Source organism: Phycomyces blakesleeanus, assembly GCF_001638985.1.
Source record: "Phycomyces blakesleeanus NRRL 1555(-) unplaced genomic scaffold PHYBLscaffold_18, whole genome shotgun sequence".
NCBI classification, from domain to species: domain Eukaryota; kingdom Fungi; phylum Mucoromycota; class Mucoromycetes; order Mucorales; family Phycomycetaceae; genus Phycomyces; species Phycomyces blakesleeanus.
Window position 1 is genome coordinate 366,640 of NW_017265151.1, and position 18,112 is coordinate 384,751.

Sequence of the window (18,112 nt, forward strand, 5' to 3'; positions counted from 1 at the left end):
TAAAATTTTAATTTTTTGTAAAAGTTTAATAAAGCGGGGCAGAATTTCCCCCCCCCCCCCCCCCCCCCCCCCCCCCCTTATTTCTTTGTAAAGATAGACAATGTCTCCCTTAATGCGAATCTCCTTCACCACCTCAATATCCACCACTTCTATACACACACACACATATATATATACAAAAGAAGAAAAGAAAAAAGAAAAGAAAAAGACATTAGATACACTCCAAGAAACTTGTTTAATTTTTTTTTTCTTCTTCTTCTCTTTCCTTCTTTCTTTTGGATTTTGGTTCTCGCTCTACATAGCTTTCTCTCTATTATTATTTTTTCCTTTGACTAATAACAATAATAACAAGAGCAAATAATGAAGTCCGTACAGCTTCCAATGATGAATAAGCGATTTGATGATCAATACACATTTGATCTCCAGCACTATGTAAATTACTATAATTATTATTATTATCTGATATATACAAAAGAGAAACGATTAGAATATTATTAACAAAATTTATTATCTATCTATATTATTTGACATGTAGTTATCTAGAAAGAGTTTTTGCTCGACCATCAATTTATTCAACCAGGCTGCTCATCGTTGCCCTCCTCCAGGCAGCAAGGCAATCTGGTTGTGTACTCTCTGGGTTTTCTGGATGCTGACTGCCGTCTTGGCTCACATTGTGAGAATTCACTTTAAAGCAAACCATACTCTAATACCCCTGCTTCTTGTAATGGTGATGAGCACTGCATTATTTGTGTGGGGGTACAGACGAACCCAACAGCAGGTAAATATAATATGTATTTAATATAAAATATAGTACAGTACAATAGAATAGAATAGAATACCAATATAACAAGCTACTACTAATTGTTATTATTAGTATTCAAGTAATTCATTATCGCTACTGCTATTGATATTAATTTTCTCTCTTTTAGTTTGAATTTGCAATCCTGGAGATTTGCAGCCAAGTCAATGCTACACAGAACATTCGTGGTGTAAACTATCGATTGAGTAAAAATGGCCACCACCTCAACAAATCAGATCCACATCAAATTCTTGGGTTCAAGACATCTTATGTAGGTTATATAGATAAAGAGATTAAAATTATTACTTTAAAATAATAATAAAACCAAAACTTCTTCTATATATACATACATATGAATTACTCGCTTGTTTGATCAATTAATTGATTAAATCATTTATTAATCAATTTTAAATAACTAATTAATGTACAAACAATCACAGGCTATTGTTATCGAATTCGATGATCGTTACAGCTCACTACCTAGCCAGAGATTCTCTGGATCATACCCATCCGACGATTATGTCAGCATTCCATTGTGTTCAAATGCTGCTCCTACCGTAGATCAACCTCCAATGGCACATTTACCATGGCATCATGATACCGAAAAGAACCAATCTTTTCAACAGTCGACTGTATTTCCTTTCACAAGTGACGAGAAGAAATGGACTGGAATTTAAAGACAAAGAAGAAAAAGAAGAAAAGCATATTCACACAACAGCAACAATACCAACGTCAATACTACCAAAGATGCAGAATTAATAATAATAACAATAAATTATACCAAAAAGATAAAGAAGAAGAAGAAGAATAGTAAAGAGTAATGAGAATTTTATACATACACACCCGAATATATATAAGCGAATAGAGCACGTCATGCTTTAGAGATACCTTTAAATAAAATGAAATGAAATGCGATCAATCTATATCTATACACTTACATATATTTATACTCATGTATGTATATATATATATGAAAGCCTTGAATACTTGCCAAAAGTTGACTTCTTTTTTTTTGTGCAGTTTTGTCTGGTCATAGACTGAAAATCATTGATCTTATTTCGTTGATATTAGGGGGACGACATTTTCTAATCAGAAATATTACGGGAACAACGTTTCTTGGTTGGGCACGACATTACTATCTAACCGGACTAATAAATTGTAACTACATGTCCGGGGCCCGGTATCTTTCTCTAATCTTTCAGGGCAAAATGGTGTGTCCTAAATATATATATATCAATAGCCAGTTATGTAGAAGATCATAAGAAGTTGTTGTCATTAGAGTGTGACGCAGTCTTGTTGCATATTTTACTATTTATTGGCCTTCTTAAGTGTATCATGTTTTTATCTTTCACATATATATATTACCAGAGTTTAAAGTACCAACTGGTAAGTAATCCCCACTCATCCCTTTTTTTTTCTGCAAAGCACAAAAGTCTTTATACGAATATTCTGTATCTTTAGGGACCAGATATAATTATTTGATGCCGGCAAAAAGTCCATGATTTGTTGTCCAGTAGAATCAATTTTTTGTTTGTATGGAGCTGTGACAGGCTCAGATTTATTAAAGTTCTCTGAATAGGGGGTTTCACCAGCTTTGGATGCTTGACTGTTGGATATAGCGGTAGTTTAAGCACCAGCCAATAATAATAAGTATCGAAAAAAGACTGGTGAAACCCCCTAATGACCCTTGGTTGATATGTTTTCTCTCATATATGTCAAAATTCATATGTACAATACGCTTGATTAGAGTACCCATAAATATAGTGCCTATGCCCAAATTCCTCACAATTAAGTTAGACTTCTATAATTTGGTATCAAGATAACTACTTTTATATAGATTGATTATGGCTTGGTTTTGACTTTGCTTCTATATGAACTTTGCCATCAATCGTACATAAAGTACAAAATTTACAAAATTTCGGCCAAGTCACGACATCTAGAGTATCGAACTATTTTTTTAGATGCTTGGATGCTCGTTTTTCATTTTTTGAAGATTCGTCACAGCCAATCATTTTCAGAATTAAACTAACGCTACACCCAACAGACAATGTGCAAGACAAGGCAGCGTGTCAATTTCGAAATACAGCAATACGATCCTCACTTTTCTCAAACCTACGCGACAATATAATGACGTCTCAAAAATACTAGAAAAAACTATTACATCTCTTGAAGACATTGTAATCATTGTGACGCTTTACAACTCCAAGCTTACCTCAGCCTTTGTCACAGCTTTTGGCGAAACATGAAAAAGACCAAACGACAATGAAATATCTGAAGAGATTTCCTATCGTACACACCATGCTTCTGAACGCACTTGATCAATCTCCAGAAATACTACCATCTTGGGCATAGACCCAGTCTTACCCAAACACGATCAACATAATGGAAAAGCAGTTAATTAAAACACTCCAATTTGCTCTGGCTGATTTTATCGATCGATCAACAAGCTTACATCAACGTGAAAGCAGACATGAGCGCACATAATTTGTGAAATAAGTGGTTCTAATATTATAAACATTTGGCCAACAGACTGATTGCCTGAATTTTCAATGATGTGAGGACAATCTCCAGCAATCTTTACGAATGAATATGAATGTAAGTTTATGGACTTCATCAGCGCTCAGATACGTCGACGGTTTGGGCTGCGATATGCATGGCAAAGAACAGCTAGTCATCGAAGCATCAAGCAATCAGCATAAAGAACGCTTGCAACATGAGGTATTCGGAATTGTTATCAGGTTATTATCTCAATAATGAGAAAATTAGATACTGTGAGTGTTATTTTAATTAAAGAGACAAAATAATATTGCTTATATCTGTTACTATTAAAATTCTTGTAATTCAAATCCCTGTTGTGTAATGCTTGGTTTACACTGTATGAGCGTGTATTGTACGTGTGCCTGGTGTGTAACAATTCCGAAGATTGCTAACTTGCCAGGTTCATTAGCAAGAAGGAATCAGTGCTTGGTTGTGGAGTTTTTTCTTCACTCAATTGTGGGGTGTATATCACACTTCGAAATCCTGAGCCAAACTGTTGACTGCATCTTGTTTATTTGTCTGAGGATTCTTTTCGAAAAAAAACTCAGGGAGTTGCTGCTTATGCTCTTTTTGCAGCTGAAATTACTTAAGGTTAACTTTGTTGGTGTGTGATTTTTTTCCGTAAATAATCCAATTTGGATCTTCTTTCAATCTCTTCCCCCAATCTTGTGCAGTGCGCACGTTAATCCCTGCATTTCTACCAGCAGGGGGCAGCTTTCAGCAGTTTTATTCTGTTGAAGTAATAGAAAAGTGTTCTTTGTTTTTCCGAGTATACGTTATACGTTGACTTGTATTTCTGTATTTCTTCGACTGCCTCTTCAACGTCTTGATCTAATTGCTGGAGAACCTCCTCTGGTGGCTTTTGAAATTTTCTGGTACTGGCTCGACTTCATTAATGATATGATGCTGAAAGTATCCAGATGTTCCTTCCAGTTCATTGCCTCATTCCCAGCTTTATCAAGAACTTTTTCTTGGCTGTTTTCATAGTAGAGCGTATTAGTATTTATTTTATTTAATAGTTGCAAAGAAAGAAAGAAAAGCACAATTTGAAATTTACAAAGATGTAATTTGGTGACTGAAAAAGTGCAAATTGAGGCCCAACAAAAGTGCGAAATGAGCCAATGAAATGGTGGAATTTTTTTTTTAAAAAAAAAAACTAGCACGAATTGGCTTTGGCGGCACTGTATACATTCGCATTCACATTCACATTCGCATTTAACTACAAACAACAGATTCAACATGCCATTTGGACAAGTACGTCTTTCTTTAATATACTCTCTAAATACCCAACAGTCCAATGTTTACTCTCTTCTCTTTCCTTTCCATAAACACAAACTCCAATCCAATCCAATTCAATACTATTAATATGAATATTAATAAAATTTATATATATTATGTCTACAATTATACGTCTGTACGTACGTTGTACTTGTCTGTGTGTATGTGTACGTGTATGCATCTGTTTTTTGTTTGTTTGCTTGTTTGTTTGTCTGTCTGTCTGTCTGTTTGTGGCATAGATTATTGTAGGCCCTCCAGGTTCAGGAAAGACGACTTATTGTTGGGGTGCATATCAATACCTGACAGCAATGGGGAGGTGCGTTTTTAATTTTTTTTGTACATTTTATTTAGGAATCTTGATTTACCAACTCTTCATTAATAACAATAACAATAACAATAATACTTTTCTTTTTTGCTCTCTTTTTATGCTTTTATTGTTTGTTGTAGAAAGGTCGCGATTGTCAATCTTGATCCTGCCAATGATCACATTCCTTATCCCTGCGCAGTTAACATTGCCGATCTGATTACCTTGGAAGACACAATGAAAGACCTTGAATTAGGGCCCAATGGAGGAATCATGTTTTGTCTTGAATATCTCTTGAAGAATCTCGATTGGCTTGTTGAGCAATTGAAACCAATCAAAGGTATCCTTTTGATTACTAATATACTACTACTACTACTACTATTATTATTATTATTATTTATGGAATATTTATAGTATATATCTTTATCTCAAACTCACTTTCTCTTAATGTGTGTATTAATTTATTTATCTTTGTTTAGATCATTATATTCTATTTGATTTTCCTGGTCAAGTAGAACTTTTCACCCACCACACAGCTGTCAAGGACATTTTGGCTAAATTAGAAAAGCTGGACTATAGAGTAAATATCAAAGAAAGAAAGAAAGGAAGAAAGGAAGGAAGAAAAGAATGTGTACGATATTAAACCCTACATTTTTCTTATATATATATATTTGGATTATTCATTATTAGCTGGTGGCTGTTCATATGGTAGATGCTCACTATTGCACAGACCCTGCAAAGTATATTTCGGTCCTACTCTTGTCACTCAAGACCATGGTGATGCTGGAACTTCCTCACGTCAATGTTCTGTCAAAGATTGATCTTATTGAATCCTACGGAAAACTTAGTAAGCAATACATATAAACATAGATATTTTCGAAATAGCTCGTCATAATTTAACACACTCACATAAACATACGAAAAAAAAAGGGTTCAATCTTGAATATTACACTGATGTCATGAACTTGTCGTACCTGTTGGAGTCTCTAAACGAAGACCCGTTTGGATCAAAGTTTAAGGCTCTCAACCGGGCACTATGTGATCTGATCGAAGACTTCTCACTAGTCGGCTTTTACACTCTTTGTGTCGAGGACAAGGGATCGATGATGAAACTGCAGCAGGTGATCGACAAGGCCGGTGGATTTGTGTTCGGTGGTCTGACAGAAGGAAATGAATCGATCATGCTGACGGCCATGCAGGCAGGCTACCACGAAGACGTCAGAGATATTCAAGAAAGGTGGATAGACCAAGCTTATGATATGGACAATAGCCCTGATGATCGTTAAATAAATAAATAAAAATTTGAAAAAAAAATTAAGTTTCTGTAAAATAAAATAGAAATAAAGTAAAGTAAAGCTTAACCAGCTTATGGAGTCTGAAAATACTCGCACAAATAATAACTGAATCCTGTTACCATTCAAACACTAAAAAAAAAAAAAAAGGGAAAAAAAGGTCCTTTTGAAAACTGCTTAAAAGCCTATTTTAAATAGAATCGGTTAAATGGATCCATTTGAGAGTTGATGGACTGTATGTGTCCATAAGCGTTTGTATAAGCTACCTTGGCAAATATACATATAAATAAAAAATATAATAAGTAAAGAATACACTGTATGAATTCAATTTGGTTTGATTTATTCTTGGATGTAGTACCAAATTCCTTTTTGATACTAATGGCCGTGTCATCATCATCATCATCATCAGACAGTAACCAAGACACCAAAGTAAGTAAAAATAAAAATAAAAATAAAAATTGTATTGTATTGTATTGTATTGGTACACACAGTTATAGTCTACAGAAAAGCAGATAGGCACAGCCATCTTTAATAAGAACAATAATAATTATATCCATAGTAACATAATATAATATTTTCCCACCTCTTTTTTTTTATTATTATTATTTGTTTGTTTGTTCTCTTGCCTTTCTTTTTTTATTTATTAAAAAAACATACACACACACACAAAAAAGAAAAATATGCTTAAAGACTTACAATATTCACTCAGTCGCCTAACTACCGATGTCAGAACTCAAATGGTTCGAAACAATCCGCTCCAGAGACAAGACACAAAGGCACTCTCGATGTGGATTTACAAAGAACGTACCGATCTTGCTTCAATGCGCTCATTGTCTTATCAGCATTCAGAGACCAATCGCATGTTGATGGAGTGGGCCACTGAAGAAAGACAAGAAGCAGGACCTGATAGCCGTGACCTCGAAGTAAGATTACAGCTTTCTTTCTTCTTTATATGAGTAGTATATAGTACTTGGGTCTGAGGGAGAGGGGAGGGAGTAGTGCTCACTATAGTACTTATAGGCTATTTAATACTATTTCTTTATTTCTAAATAACTAAACACATATACAAAAAAAAAGGATATTGTTAGTAAGCTGTGCAAATTATTGGATAAGCAAGTTGATCTCGAAAAGCAATATGCTGGTAAAGTAAAGCGTTAATATTATATTATATAAAATAATAATAACAATAATAACAATAATGATGATAATAGGTAAATACAGACAGTATCGCCATGCTATAAAGGCAATCAGAGAAAGAGAGGAACAGTTATCCGAGATGCGCGAAAAAAAGAAGACTCTTCAGGCACGGATCACACACCTGGCCAAGACCAACCCCAAGTCGCCAAAGAAGATCGAGTTTCAAAAGGAACTCGATGCTTTGCAGAAAGACACCCTAGAGACCGAGATGGAGATGGGCGATTTCAAACGGTTTGCACTTCGCGAGGCATTCTATCTGCGGTTCAATGCGATGAATGAATTTGCTGAAAAGTCAGCAATCCTGGCAGGATTTGGAAACTATCTGGTCGACCTCCTCGATATCGACCCCACCCCGGCTGGCCAGACAACCCGCAGACCATATGAGAACGAAGAGGTGGCCAGCACAATCGTCCAGGACTGTCTGCTGGCCCTCGAGGCCTGGAGTCCGGCGGAGGGAGAGCAGAGAGCAACCCTGGCTATTCCAGGAATGATGGATTCTGACACGATGAGTATGGATGATGCCAGTAGTGTATATACGATGGATCAAGAGAGTGGCCAGCTCAAAGCAAAAGGCGACCATTACTTTTATCAGCCCGAGTACAATACAAGCAGTAGTTCGTTTGGACCTAGCTTACCGCCAAGAAGATCTTTCCAACAGCCACCAAGCCACCTCTATTCCTTGGCAAATCCGAGCCAGGACAGAATTCCTTACCCTCTGTACGACAATGTTCCGCCGCCTGCCTATGGTAACGATGACAGCTCATCCAGTAAGTATTTGAGTTGGTAATAAGGATAGCAGTAGCCAAAGAGAAAACTTTCTTTTTTTTTGAAATGATGGACTGATTATGTAATGATTTCAAGGTAAACAACATGAGGATAAGCAGTTGGTTGAGCCTGGGGTATTTGAGTCACCTTTCCAGTCCCACGCCCATTTGGGAGCAAACAACATGAACATCAATATGAACGCCAGCACTAGCAGTAATAGTATTGGAAGCACGGGTAGCAACGGTAGTGGTAGTGGTAGTGGTAGTGGTAGTGGTAGTGGTATTGGAGCACCAGGATATAACAGCTCTCCATTCCTGCCACACTCGTCATTACATGGTAGTGTAGGAGGAGGAGGAGAACCGGTCGGAATGTACCCCCCTCAACAATATGCTGGACCAGTGTCATACCAAACAAACTATCAACAACTGTTCCGCCACGTCTCTATGCGCCAACAACAGGGAGGTGCCCAGCAACGGACCTATAGTGAGTTTCAGCAACAATTCATGGGACCGCCTGGAAGTAACGGCAGTGGTGGACCGGGTATACCTTACCGACAGCGCATTGACGCCGGAGGATTCAGGATTCCGCCACCGCTAGAAGTCGAGCCTGTGCTTTCGGCTGAGGAAGAAAAAAAGCAGTTGAGTGAGCGATATGCGGCTGAGGAAGAGGCGTATCAGAAAGAGATTAAAGAAGCGCAATCGATAAGTGAACAAGAACAAGAACCAAAAGGAAAAGAAATAGAAGGAGTGGAGGGTAATGGCAGTAATGATGAGCTATCGTTATCATCATTACCACCAAAGGTACCCCAACACAGTCAATCGACAGAACTATCGGATCCTGTTGAAAATGATGATGTTTTGGAACCAAAAGAAAAGGAACAAGAATCTCTGGTTTCCGAAAAGTCTGGCAATGAGAGTGACAATGTTCAGCAACCTCAACCTACCGAGAGTTTGAGTTCGGATGCCAAATCCATTGAATCTACAAAGGAACCAGAAGTTTTAAATACAGAGACTATTCTACATAAGCCTCATGAACAAGACACATAAATAAATAAATAAATAAATAAATAAATAAATAAATAAATAAATGGGTAAATGGGTAAATCAATCAATCAATCAATCAATCAATCAAAATATTATTATTATTATTATTATTATTATTATTATTATTCAAATTTGCTTGAGTTTTATTTATTTATATTTGAAATTGTGAAATAAAAGCAATATACATATAATATATATATTGAGACAAGGAGATGGGTGGGTTGGTTGGGTATAATGTATGTATGTATGTATGTATGTATGTATGTATGTATAATATATTTATATCTACAATTTACTGAAAAAGAAAAAGATGTTTGATTTGTGTTGAGTTTTGTTTATAAAATGAAAAGTATTATATATATATATATATATATTGTCTTTGGGCTTTACAGGATGAAAAAGACAAGGATACAGACAAACAAATAGGTAGATGGGAAATTCAAAGGAGGGATTTTTTTTTGATGTGTATGAATATGTATATTATGTATATTATGTATGTATGGTATGTGTTGTGAGTTTTTTTTTTTGAGTGTTTGATATATATGTGATTTTTTTTTGAATGTGGAGTGTGTTATGTGTATATACAATGAAATGTTGAATTTTTGAATTGAAAGAATGAAAGGAAATTTGCGTTTGTATGATGTTGAAATATATATATGTGTGTTTTTGTTCTTCTTAAATTATCGTCTTAATCTTAATCTTCTTTGGTCTGGTTTGGGTTTGGTTGAGTCGGGAAGATTGATTGAATGGATTAAAGGTCGACTATGTGTATGTGCGTGCGAATGTTTTTTTTTAATGTAGGTTGACTACAATGTGCATGAATTCATGGTGGTGTGTGGCAAAGTGGAGGTTGATCCATTTGTGTACAAATGCACCGTATATACGAACAAGAAGACGCTCTGAGCAGATAGGACATGGTCGATAGGTATATTTAGATGCTGGCCCTTCGTGGGGCTTTGACAGAGGGGCGGCCAATAATTTTGTGCTGTGCTGATGGAAATTATAGTGGTGAACGAAGGATGACTGGGTGATCATTGTAGAGCTGAGCATAATAGCAATGTATTTATATATATATATATATATATAAAATGTCTTTTTGTATCGAACAAAGAGAAGGAAGAGAAAGGAAGAAATTGGTATGTTTTGAAATGATTTTATATACAATATTTTTTTTGTGTTTATATATATATAAAAGATGGGATTATTTTAATTATAAAAAAATCAGGCTGGTTTATATAGATTTTATATTAAAAGAAATATATAAAAAATCATTCTAACCTGGTACTAGCACTTGTCATGGGAATTTGGGAACTTGTTGTTCTATATTAAAGAAGACATAAATACATATACTACACATGGGGCTTACTACCTCAACTAGAATATAAATTTCTTTATATATAAAATATACATTATATTCAAAATGTATATAAGCATATTATATAATCTAAAATACAAAATGAAAACCTTGATGATTATCGATGGTTTGCTTGGACCATGAATTTTTAATATACAAAATAAATAAATAAATCATAAAAATCATAAGAATAGTTTTACAAGAGTCGGGTCGACACGAGAATAGGACAATGTACTACACAATTACAAATATATATATATATATATATATATAATTATATATGAATGTGGTGAACGGTGACCCTTTGGAATGGGGAACACTTGTGATTTAACTTCTTTTTTTTTTGTTCTCGTACTCTGTGGTACAAAACCCATATATAAATCTATACACCTTGTCTTGCCTTTCCTTACATGCCTTACTCGACCATTTTACCCACCAGTCCACCTTACATATCTATATATCTATCTATATGTATATTGGTTGGTTGGTCTATCCGCTCACACTGCTTTCTATTCTATTTTATTCTTTCCTTTTTACATTGATAATCCATACTAGTATAATAAATACTATTATTATTTTATAAATGTTTTTTATTTTCAAAATTAAAAATTAAAAATAAAATAGGCTACACCAAACGTTACTTTATAAACCTTTTCATATTTTACCAAAAATAAAAATACAAGAAAATTCTTGGTGCCTGTGCCCTTGTTTCAATTCTGGTGTGAGAGAAATTGAATTCATCCTATATTATTTTTATTTTAAATAGAAAAAAGAAAAAAGAAAAAAAAAACTGCTTATATACAAATAATATCCAAATATTTGTACCTTTTGTTCTCATACTAACAAGAACAAAAAAAAACAATAATCAAATAATATTTTATCCAACTATTTCTTTAGTTATTTATTTATTTGTTTTGTATGAAACGTGTAGTAACAACTATCGTAAATGCTCAAAGTAACACACACACAAATACATATACATATCTTTTTAATACATATAAATCTACTTGATTTTCAGTAATAAATAATCAGATGATATTTAGGCCATTTTCTTTAAACTACCCTGCCCTGCCCTGCTCTGTTTGTACCTGGTCTACCTTGCTATTCTTTGCCACACCCTACACTGGACAGTAGAATAAAAAAGAAGGATGATGATGATAACATTTAAGAAAGGTGATTTTCGAACAGATAGACACAGACACAGATAACATATTACTATGAATGAAATTTGCATGTCATTTGGTGGCTAGACACACCTAAAGTTGAAGAAGAATAGATCAATAGATGTTGTTTTAGATTTATTAATAATATTGCATGCAAAGATATATAAAGGCTAATAGTAAGAGATCTGTACATAAAACGTAAAGTGAATTTCATCAACCAGATAAATAAATAAATAAATATTATTTTTCTTTGTTGTTCTTTTGTGGGGTTATAAAACATTCAATACACGTTTGAGGTACAAAATATCTGGGACTCCTTTCTAACAAAGAAATGAATGATTTTAATAGCAAATATATATATTTTGTAAAGTCAAGACACACAAGATAAACAGAAAGGATATATGTAACTTGAAAGTGTGTAAGATAAAAGATTGAGAGTAAAAAATATTAATATTATTATTTTTTTAGAGAAGATTATCACAAATCAATCAATCATCCTATTGATTTGTGATAATCTTTTTATCAGACCATTTTAACATCCAAGAATATAATATTATTATAATTTTTATTTTGAAACAAAATTACGTTATTTCTGTAGTTTCAATCGTTATTATTATTATTATTATTATTATTATTTTTGAATTGAATTTCAAATGCACATTTATACATACATAACAATCCTAAGCCTAAGCCTAGAATAATATTGTTAATTAATAAGATGTATTTTTGTATTGATATTGATTAGACGTATTTCATACGATAATCCATGTCAAAATAATAATACTTTATGTATTCATATAGTAATAATAGAATATTACTTCTCCTATATATATATATATACTCTTTAATAATAATAATAACAATAATCCCACGCCAAATTATTTTCATTTTGTATAATTTTTTTATATTACATGCCATATATTATTAACCACATTCTTGACACCAACTCTCTCTTTTATATAGAAAGAGTGACCAAGATTAATCAATACTACTAGCCTTTATAATCAAACCTTCTAACAATGTTTTTTTTTAAATAAATAAATAAATAAATAAATAGATAAAATAAAAATAAAAGCATGTATCTGCGTCATTGATTAACCAAGATCTTGTATAGAATACCATTCAATTATATTTATATATTTATATATAGGTATATAACTCACTAGTCAAAATCTGTATTGAAAAAAAAAAGAAAACATCCTTGTTTTGTCGTTTGTTTCTGTCGTACAGTATCTTGATCTAGTCACACACAAACACAGCTGTAGGAAATGGCAAAACTTGTAATTCCGAGCCTGCACATTTGTTAGAGGCCAATAGGAATCTAATGTTTAATCCTTGGTGGTACCTATCTAAGCAAATAGGAAGCGTATACTCTTATGGTTCAAACCTTATTAAATTCAAATATTTATATATATAAATATAAATATAAATATTATTTTGTTGAATTGAATTTAATTGAATTCAATTGAATTATATATTTATTTAAGCAGAAAATCAAGGCAAAAAGATAGAGAATAAAAATAATAAAAATAATACAGGAAATAAAAGTTAAATGTCATGGGGTGTATGCAACAAAAAAAAAACGTAGTCAATAACACCCATGATGTTGGGTGATCGAGAGTACCAAATTCTCATGAAAGCAAGGGACTTTTCTATATTTTATTTTATTTTATTCTATTCTATTCATCTATCTGCTTGGTTAATTACCATATTATATTTATATATCTTGTATGTCTTGCTCACTCATAATCATAATATCAATTATTCATTACATTATAGCCGGGAAACTTGATAAAATATGCAAGCAAGGTTGCTTAGTTACCGAGAAATATAAGCCAAGTAAATGACTAACAACAAAAGAAAAGAAAATACATCTTTTCTTTATGTATTGAATAGAATACAATCTTTACAAGTCTCATTTGAAGAACTCTATTCATCTTGCTTGATACTGGATTAATTTTTTATTTTATTTTATTTTATTTTTGTACAAGACATCTGAGCCAACATCAACAATAACAACAAAAAATATTCTCACATCCCCATGGCAACTCTAGTTTACACAAGATGTGTAAAAATATATCCATCTATTCATGTAACTAGTCTTTCCTTTCTTTCTTTATTTCTTTGTTTTACTAATGGAATCATACTCGGAACATATCCATGGCAATCAGTGCATTAATGATACTATAGTCCACCCATATTTAGTAATCCAAGTTGAGTATGTGCATGTGTGCATGTATTTATATGGATATTTGTGTGGGTGCTGGTGGGGGTATATGCGTATTAAAGGTCTAATGACTGTGGCCGGTGCGCAATTGATAACAGCCATGTATATATATATATATATAAAATAAAGAGAACTACGTATGTAGGTACGGATGTACGTACAGACCAGCTTCTTTGAATAGGCCTGACCCCATGGAATTGAACATGGGATTTTGTGTTTTAAACCCACACGCATCATACATAGCATAGCATATCATAGAATAGTAATAGTAATAGTATAGATACCCACAAAATATACTGTAGGTCACATCGCCCTTTCTTTTTCTTTTTCTTGTGTACAGAAAACGAAAATGGGATCTATCTATACTCTTTTCTTTCCTTCTTTCTTTTGTTTTTATTCATTGCTTTATCTATTTCCTTAACAAAAAGGAACAGCGAGAAGACTACAAAATACAGGTCTAGTCATGGGTATGATTATACTTTTACATCTATCTTCTTTCCATCGCCACCAACGCCATCATCATCACTATTATTATTATTATTATTATTATTATTATTATTATTATTATTATTTTTTGACTCTTTTTTTTTAGAGGGATACTTTTATAATACACAATTGTATACAAATATATATACACCTTTATGTTTTTGGTATATGGGATCATAATAAGAATAATAAATAAATAGGGGAAGGGGAAAGGGTGGAAAGAATATAAAAGAAAATTTTCGATTCGATTGCTATGACTTCTTCTTCTAAAGGGTTATATGTATATGATTTGACTTGATTTTAACGATCATTATTTTCTACAATGATAATGATAACGATGCTTATGTTGATATGTATGAATATAAATATAAAGTTACTCTATTTGATCAACCGGGTTTGTGCTTCCGGGGGGGTAGATTAATAATTTACATAAAAGTAAATTTAATATTCTGTAAGCAAATCAAATAAAAGGAGAGATATTATATATATATATATATATATATATATAAAATATAAAGTTTCTTACGATCGCAACATACAATTCATCGATTACTCTAGATCTCTCTGTCCAAGTTACATAAAGGATCATTAGTTCCTGGCTACCCACCTTATAAACTCTATATAATCATCTACCTGTTTGATTACTTATCCCTTATTATCAATGCAATGCAATCCAATGCAACATCGATCATAGTATTTGCTATTATTATTATATTTTATACACACTCAATTGCCACAGATAAATCCAGACAAGTGATACTATAAATTGTATATTGACTTGACTTGTAATTTTATATACATATCCAAATTGTTTTTTGAAAGCTTCAGGCATTATAAGGCATGGATTTTAGTTTATTTTTGGGTTGATTGGTTGGTTGGTTGGTTGATTCATTATTCTTATTTGTGGTTTGTACATATCCATCAAGGACAGACGAATATACCAGTTGTATGTATGTGTGGGAGAGAGGAAGGAATAGACGCAAAGAGAATATTATACAGTCAATTGGGAGTGAGTGAGTGGGTAACATAAATAAATAAATAAATAAATAAATAGGGAGAATATATAGACAAAAGAATCAATAGAATCAATATGATAATAATAATAAGAAAATGGTAGTGGTAATAGCAAATAATAGTGGAGTGATATTGGTATGCAAGGGACAACAATAAAGTCACTTTTAAGATTTTTTTTTTTTCTTTGCAAGTTTCTGCCTTTTCTTTAGAAGGGTTCTTCCGTTCTTGGTTTCTGGGCAACTGCGCAATGCCAGTTAATATAAGTGCGCGCTTGTTTCCACTCGGCCGGCAAGTTGGAAATTGTGGCAGCATATTTTTCAGGACTGATGTTGATCACTGCAGATAACCAGGGCTGAAGAGACTGGAGGGTAAACAAATAGTGGCTGGAGACTGCTCTGGCAAACTCGGAACAAGGTGGTGAAAGGTCGACTGGTAAACTTGGATTACGAGGGTTACTTTCACTTGCGTTGGGATGTGTGGGTTGTGTAGGAGAGCTCAAAGGGGATGCATGACTGCTGCCCCATCCAAGAGGAAGAGATTGGAATTCGCTTTCCACCCGTCTGAACCCATTGACAGCCAGAATCGAAGGAAGACGACGACCAACATAAGGGTCTTGTTGACGAAGCGAAAGGCCATAAAGAACTAAATATAACAAAAAAAAAGTTATTAATAAAATATATATTTTTAAACAATTTAAAATAAAATTTAAAGATAACTTACGTTTGTCATTCATGGCACACTCGTTTCGAAGACTACTTTGTGTTTCCATATCCTATAAAGCCAAAAAGAATTGTATTAGTTGGAGTGTTTCTATGGATACAAAGACTTTGTTTTATATATATATAGAAAAAAAAAGAGACTTACAGGTTCCATTAGTTCTACCCATCCTCCAGGTTTAAGGATTCGTAGATATTCTTTAACCAACGGACTCCACATATGTGCCTGCAGACCAAGATTCAGATCACGCTGGAAGATGTAGTCAATGCTGTTGTCAGGAAACGGCAGAGACGCTAGTGTGGTAGACGATTGCTGGCCAACTGTACATGTTCTAAAGTGGCAGTTCTTTGGCTTGATGTCGCGCGGAAAGGCATTCAGACAGTCGATGCCAATGAAACTCGAGTTTGGGAACTCGGTGCTCATCTCCATTGTCCAGGTGCCAGGACCACAGCCGACGTCCAGAACCACACAGCCCTTTTCGAGCATGGATCGAGCAGGAGCCGAGAAATCGCCACCAAATGCGGTGCGGAGAATGTAGTGCTGTGCGACCATGCGATCCTGCTCGTCGTTTCCGCGCGAGAGCACATCGGGCCATTCGACCGGATCATACTTGGCACTCTTGTTTGGCATAGCTGGAATGGTCTGGAGGGTATCTTGTAGGCAAAGCAGCTGTTGGTGTTGCTGAGCAGGCAAAGGTTCGGGCAAGAGAGCCAGGGCGCGTGCGGTGTTGTTTGCGACTGAGGAAGAGCGGGACCGGCTGCGACCAATGGAAGACATTGAGGTTGATTGAATAGAGTTTGATTGATAGTGTTGGTACTGCTTTTGGGCTGCTTTTGAGCGAATGGTCGATGATTGACGGGATTGGATTGATGAGGCAATAGATGATGTTGGACGCTGGTTGATCCACCTGTTGATTGATTCGTTGCTATGAGGTCTTTTGCGGAGACTGGCTGGAGATGAGGTTGAGGAGGATGTGGCGGTTCTGGAGGATAGGGATGAGTTTGGTGTAGTGGATTTATTGGTGTGACTGGTGATTGTTTTTGAGACAGGCCACTGTTGATCTACAATAGGAGTGGTTTGAGAGAGGGTTGGAGTAGATGAAGGACGGGTATCGGTCCAGGGTGAGAGAGCGGGAGAGGGTTGAGCGAGGTAGTTTGATTCGATTGAAACCTGGGTAGGTTTCTTGATGAGTTTCTTAAGGAAAGAGCAGGTGTCTTTTTGAGTGATACCAAAGCTAAAGAGCATCTTCTTCTTCTTCTTCTTCTTTATTATTTATGATAGAGAATTGGAATGGTTAACTAATGAAGAAGTAGAAGTAGAAGTAGAAGTAGAAGTAGATGAGGAGGAGGTTTGGAGAAGTAAGGTATTTATATTCGTATCTTGATTTTGTGTTACACCCCCCTCTTTTATTTGTATTATTATGACTTTCTAGTTATGGTATTTAGTGTTTAAAGTTGTGTGCTCAGGAGTGTCATTTGAAGAGAGGAGTAATGCATGGTTAAAGGCAAGGTTGTAATAATCTTTGGTTGGTTGGTTGGTTGGTTGTTTGGCTTTAATAAGCAAAAAGGAAAAGATAGGCCGATCGGAATACCCTAAACAGATCAAAAAAATAAATAAAAAGATATCTTTATGCTCAATACCATAACCCTCCTCCTCCCCTTTACTTCACTTTCCTTTCATATTCACCTCCCCTTTAAACAATTTATACCTACATAATATTTTATTTATTTATTTATTTATTTAAAGAAGAGTACAATAACTAAATTCTGAAAAGTTTCTTTTTTGTTGTTGTAATTTTCCTGTCGATCTATTATATAATTTCTGTTTTGTACCTTGTTCTTTTGTCATTGTCATTGTCATTGTCGTTATTTGGGGGGGCCTTTTATTATTATTATTATTATTATTATTTGATCTTCGTTTTCTAAAATAAATAAA

At 34.1% G+C, this 18,112-nt stretch overlaps 6 protein-coding genes across 6 annotated transcripts; 3 read left to right on the forward strand and 3 right to left on the reverse strand.

Moving 5' to 3' along the window:
* Window positions 1-360: 360 nt before the first annotated feature.
* On the forward strand, window positions 361-1,476 carry PHYBLDRAFT_171239 (hypothetical protein; the record flags this gene model as incomplete). Its single annotated transcript, XM_018436545.1, has 5 exons — window positions 361-432; window positions 536-778; window positions 825-881; window positions 930-1,070; window positions 1,240-1,476. 5 exons carry the CDS (start codon window positions 361-363, stop codon window positions 1,474-1,476), a joined length of 750 nt encoding a protein of 249 aa, XP_018288526.1.
* Window positions 1,477-2,384: 908 nt separating this feature from the next.
* On the reverse strand, window positions 2,385-3,413 carry PHYBLDRAFT_70590 (hypothetical protein; the record flags this gene model as incomplete). The annotated part of the gene is made up of 3 exons (XM_018442301.1): window positions 2,385-2,600; window positions 3,012-3,083; window positions 3,252-3,413. 3 exons carry the CDS (start codon window positions 3,411-3,413, stop codon window positions 2,385-2,387), a joined length of 450 nt encoding a protein of 149 aa, XP_018288527.1.
* A 1,163-nt stretch (window positions 3,414-4,576) lies between these two features.
* PHYBLDRAFT_57857 (hypothetical protein) lies at window positions 4,577-6,205 on the forward strand (the record flags this gene model as incomplete). The annotated part of the gene is made up of 6 exons (XM_018440259.1): window positions 4,577-4,591; window positions 4,855-4,931; window positions 5,063-5,259; window positions 5,399-5,499; window positions 5,610-5,766; window positions 5,850-6,205. The coding sequence occupies 6 exons, from the start codon at window positions 4,577-4,579 to the stop codon at window positions 6,203-6,205; spliced, it is 903 nt and encodes a 300-aa protein (XP_018288528.1).
* A 384-nt stretch (window positions 6,206-6,589) lies between these two features.
* PHYBLDRAFT_182407 (hypothetical protein) lies at window positions 6,590-9,278 on the forward strand (the record flags this gene model as incomplete). The annotated part of the gene is made up of 5 exons (XM_018438615.1): window positions 6,590-6,640; window positions 6,886-7,134; window positions 7,289-7,352; window positions 7,423-8,175; window positions 8,270-9,278. 5 exons carry the CDS (start codon window positions 6,590-6,592, stop codon window positions 9,217-9,219), a joined length of 2,067 nt encoding a protein of 688 aa, XP_018288529.1. The 3' UTR covers window positions 9,220-9,278.
* A 730-nt stretch (window positions 9,279-10,008) lies between these two features.
* Window positions 10,009-10,514, reverse strand: PHYBLDRAFT_148403 (hypothetical protein; the record flags this gene model as incomplete). The annotated part of the gene is made up of 2 exons (XM_018432079.1): window positions 10,009-10,258; window positions 10,495-10,514. 2 exons carry the CDS (start codon window positions 10,512-10,514, stop codon window positions 10,009-10,011), a joined length of 270 nt encoding a protein of 89 aa, XP_018288530.1.
* A 5,132-nt stretch (window positions 10,515-15,646) lies between these two features.
* PHYBLDRAFT_126377 (hypothetical protein) lies at window positions 15,647-16,762 on the reverse strand. The gene is made up of 3 exons (XM_018429099.1): window positions 16,325-16,762; window positions 16,181-16,232; window positions 15,647-16,102 (listed from the first exon to the last, which is right to left on the reverse strand). Exons 1-3 carry the CDS (start codon window positions 16,727-16,729, stop codon window positions 15,666-15,668), a joined length of 894 nt encoding a protein of 297 aa, XP_018288531.1. The 5' UTR covers window positions 16,730-16,762; the 3' UTR covers window positions 15,647-15,665.
* Between the last annotated feature and the right edge of the window lie 1,350 nt (window positions 16,763-18,112).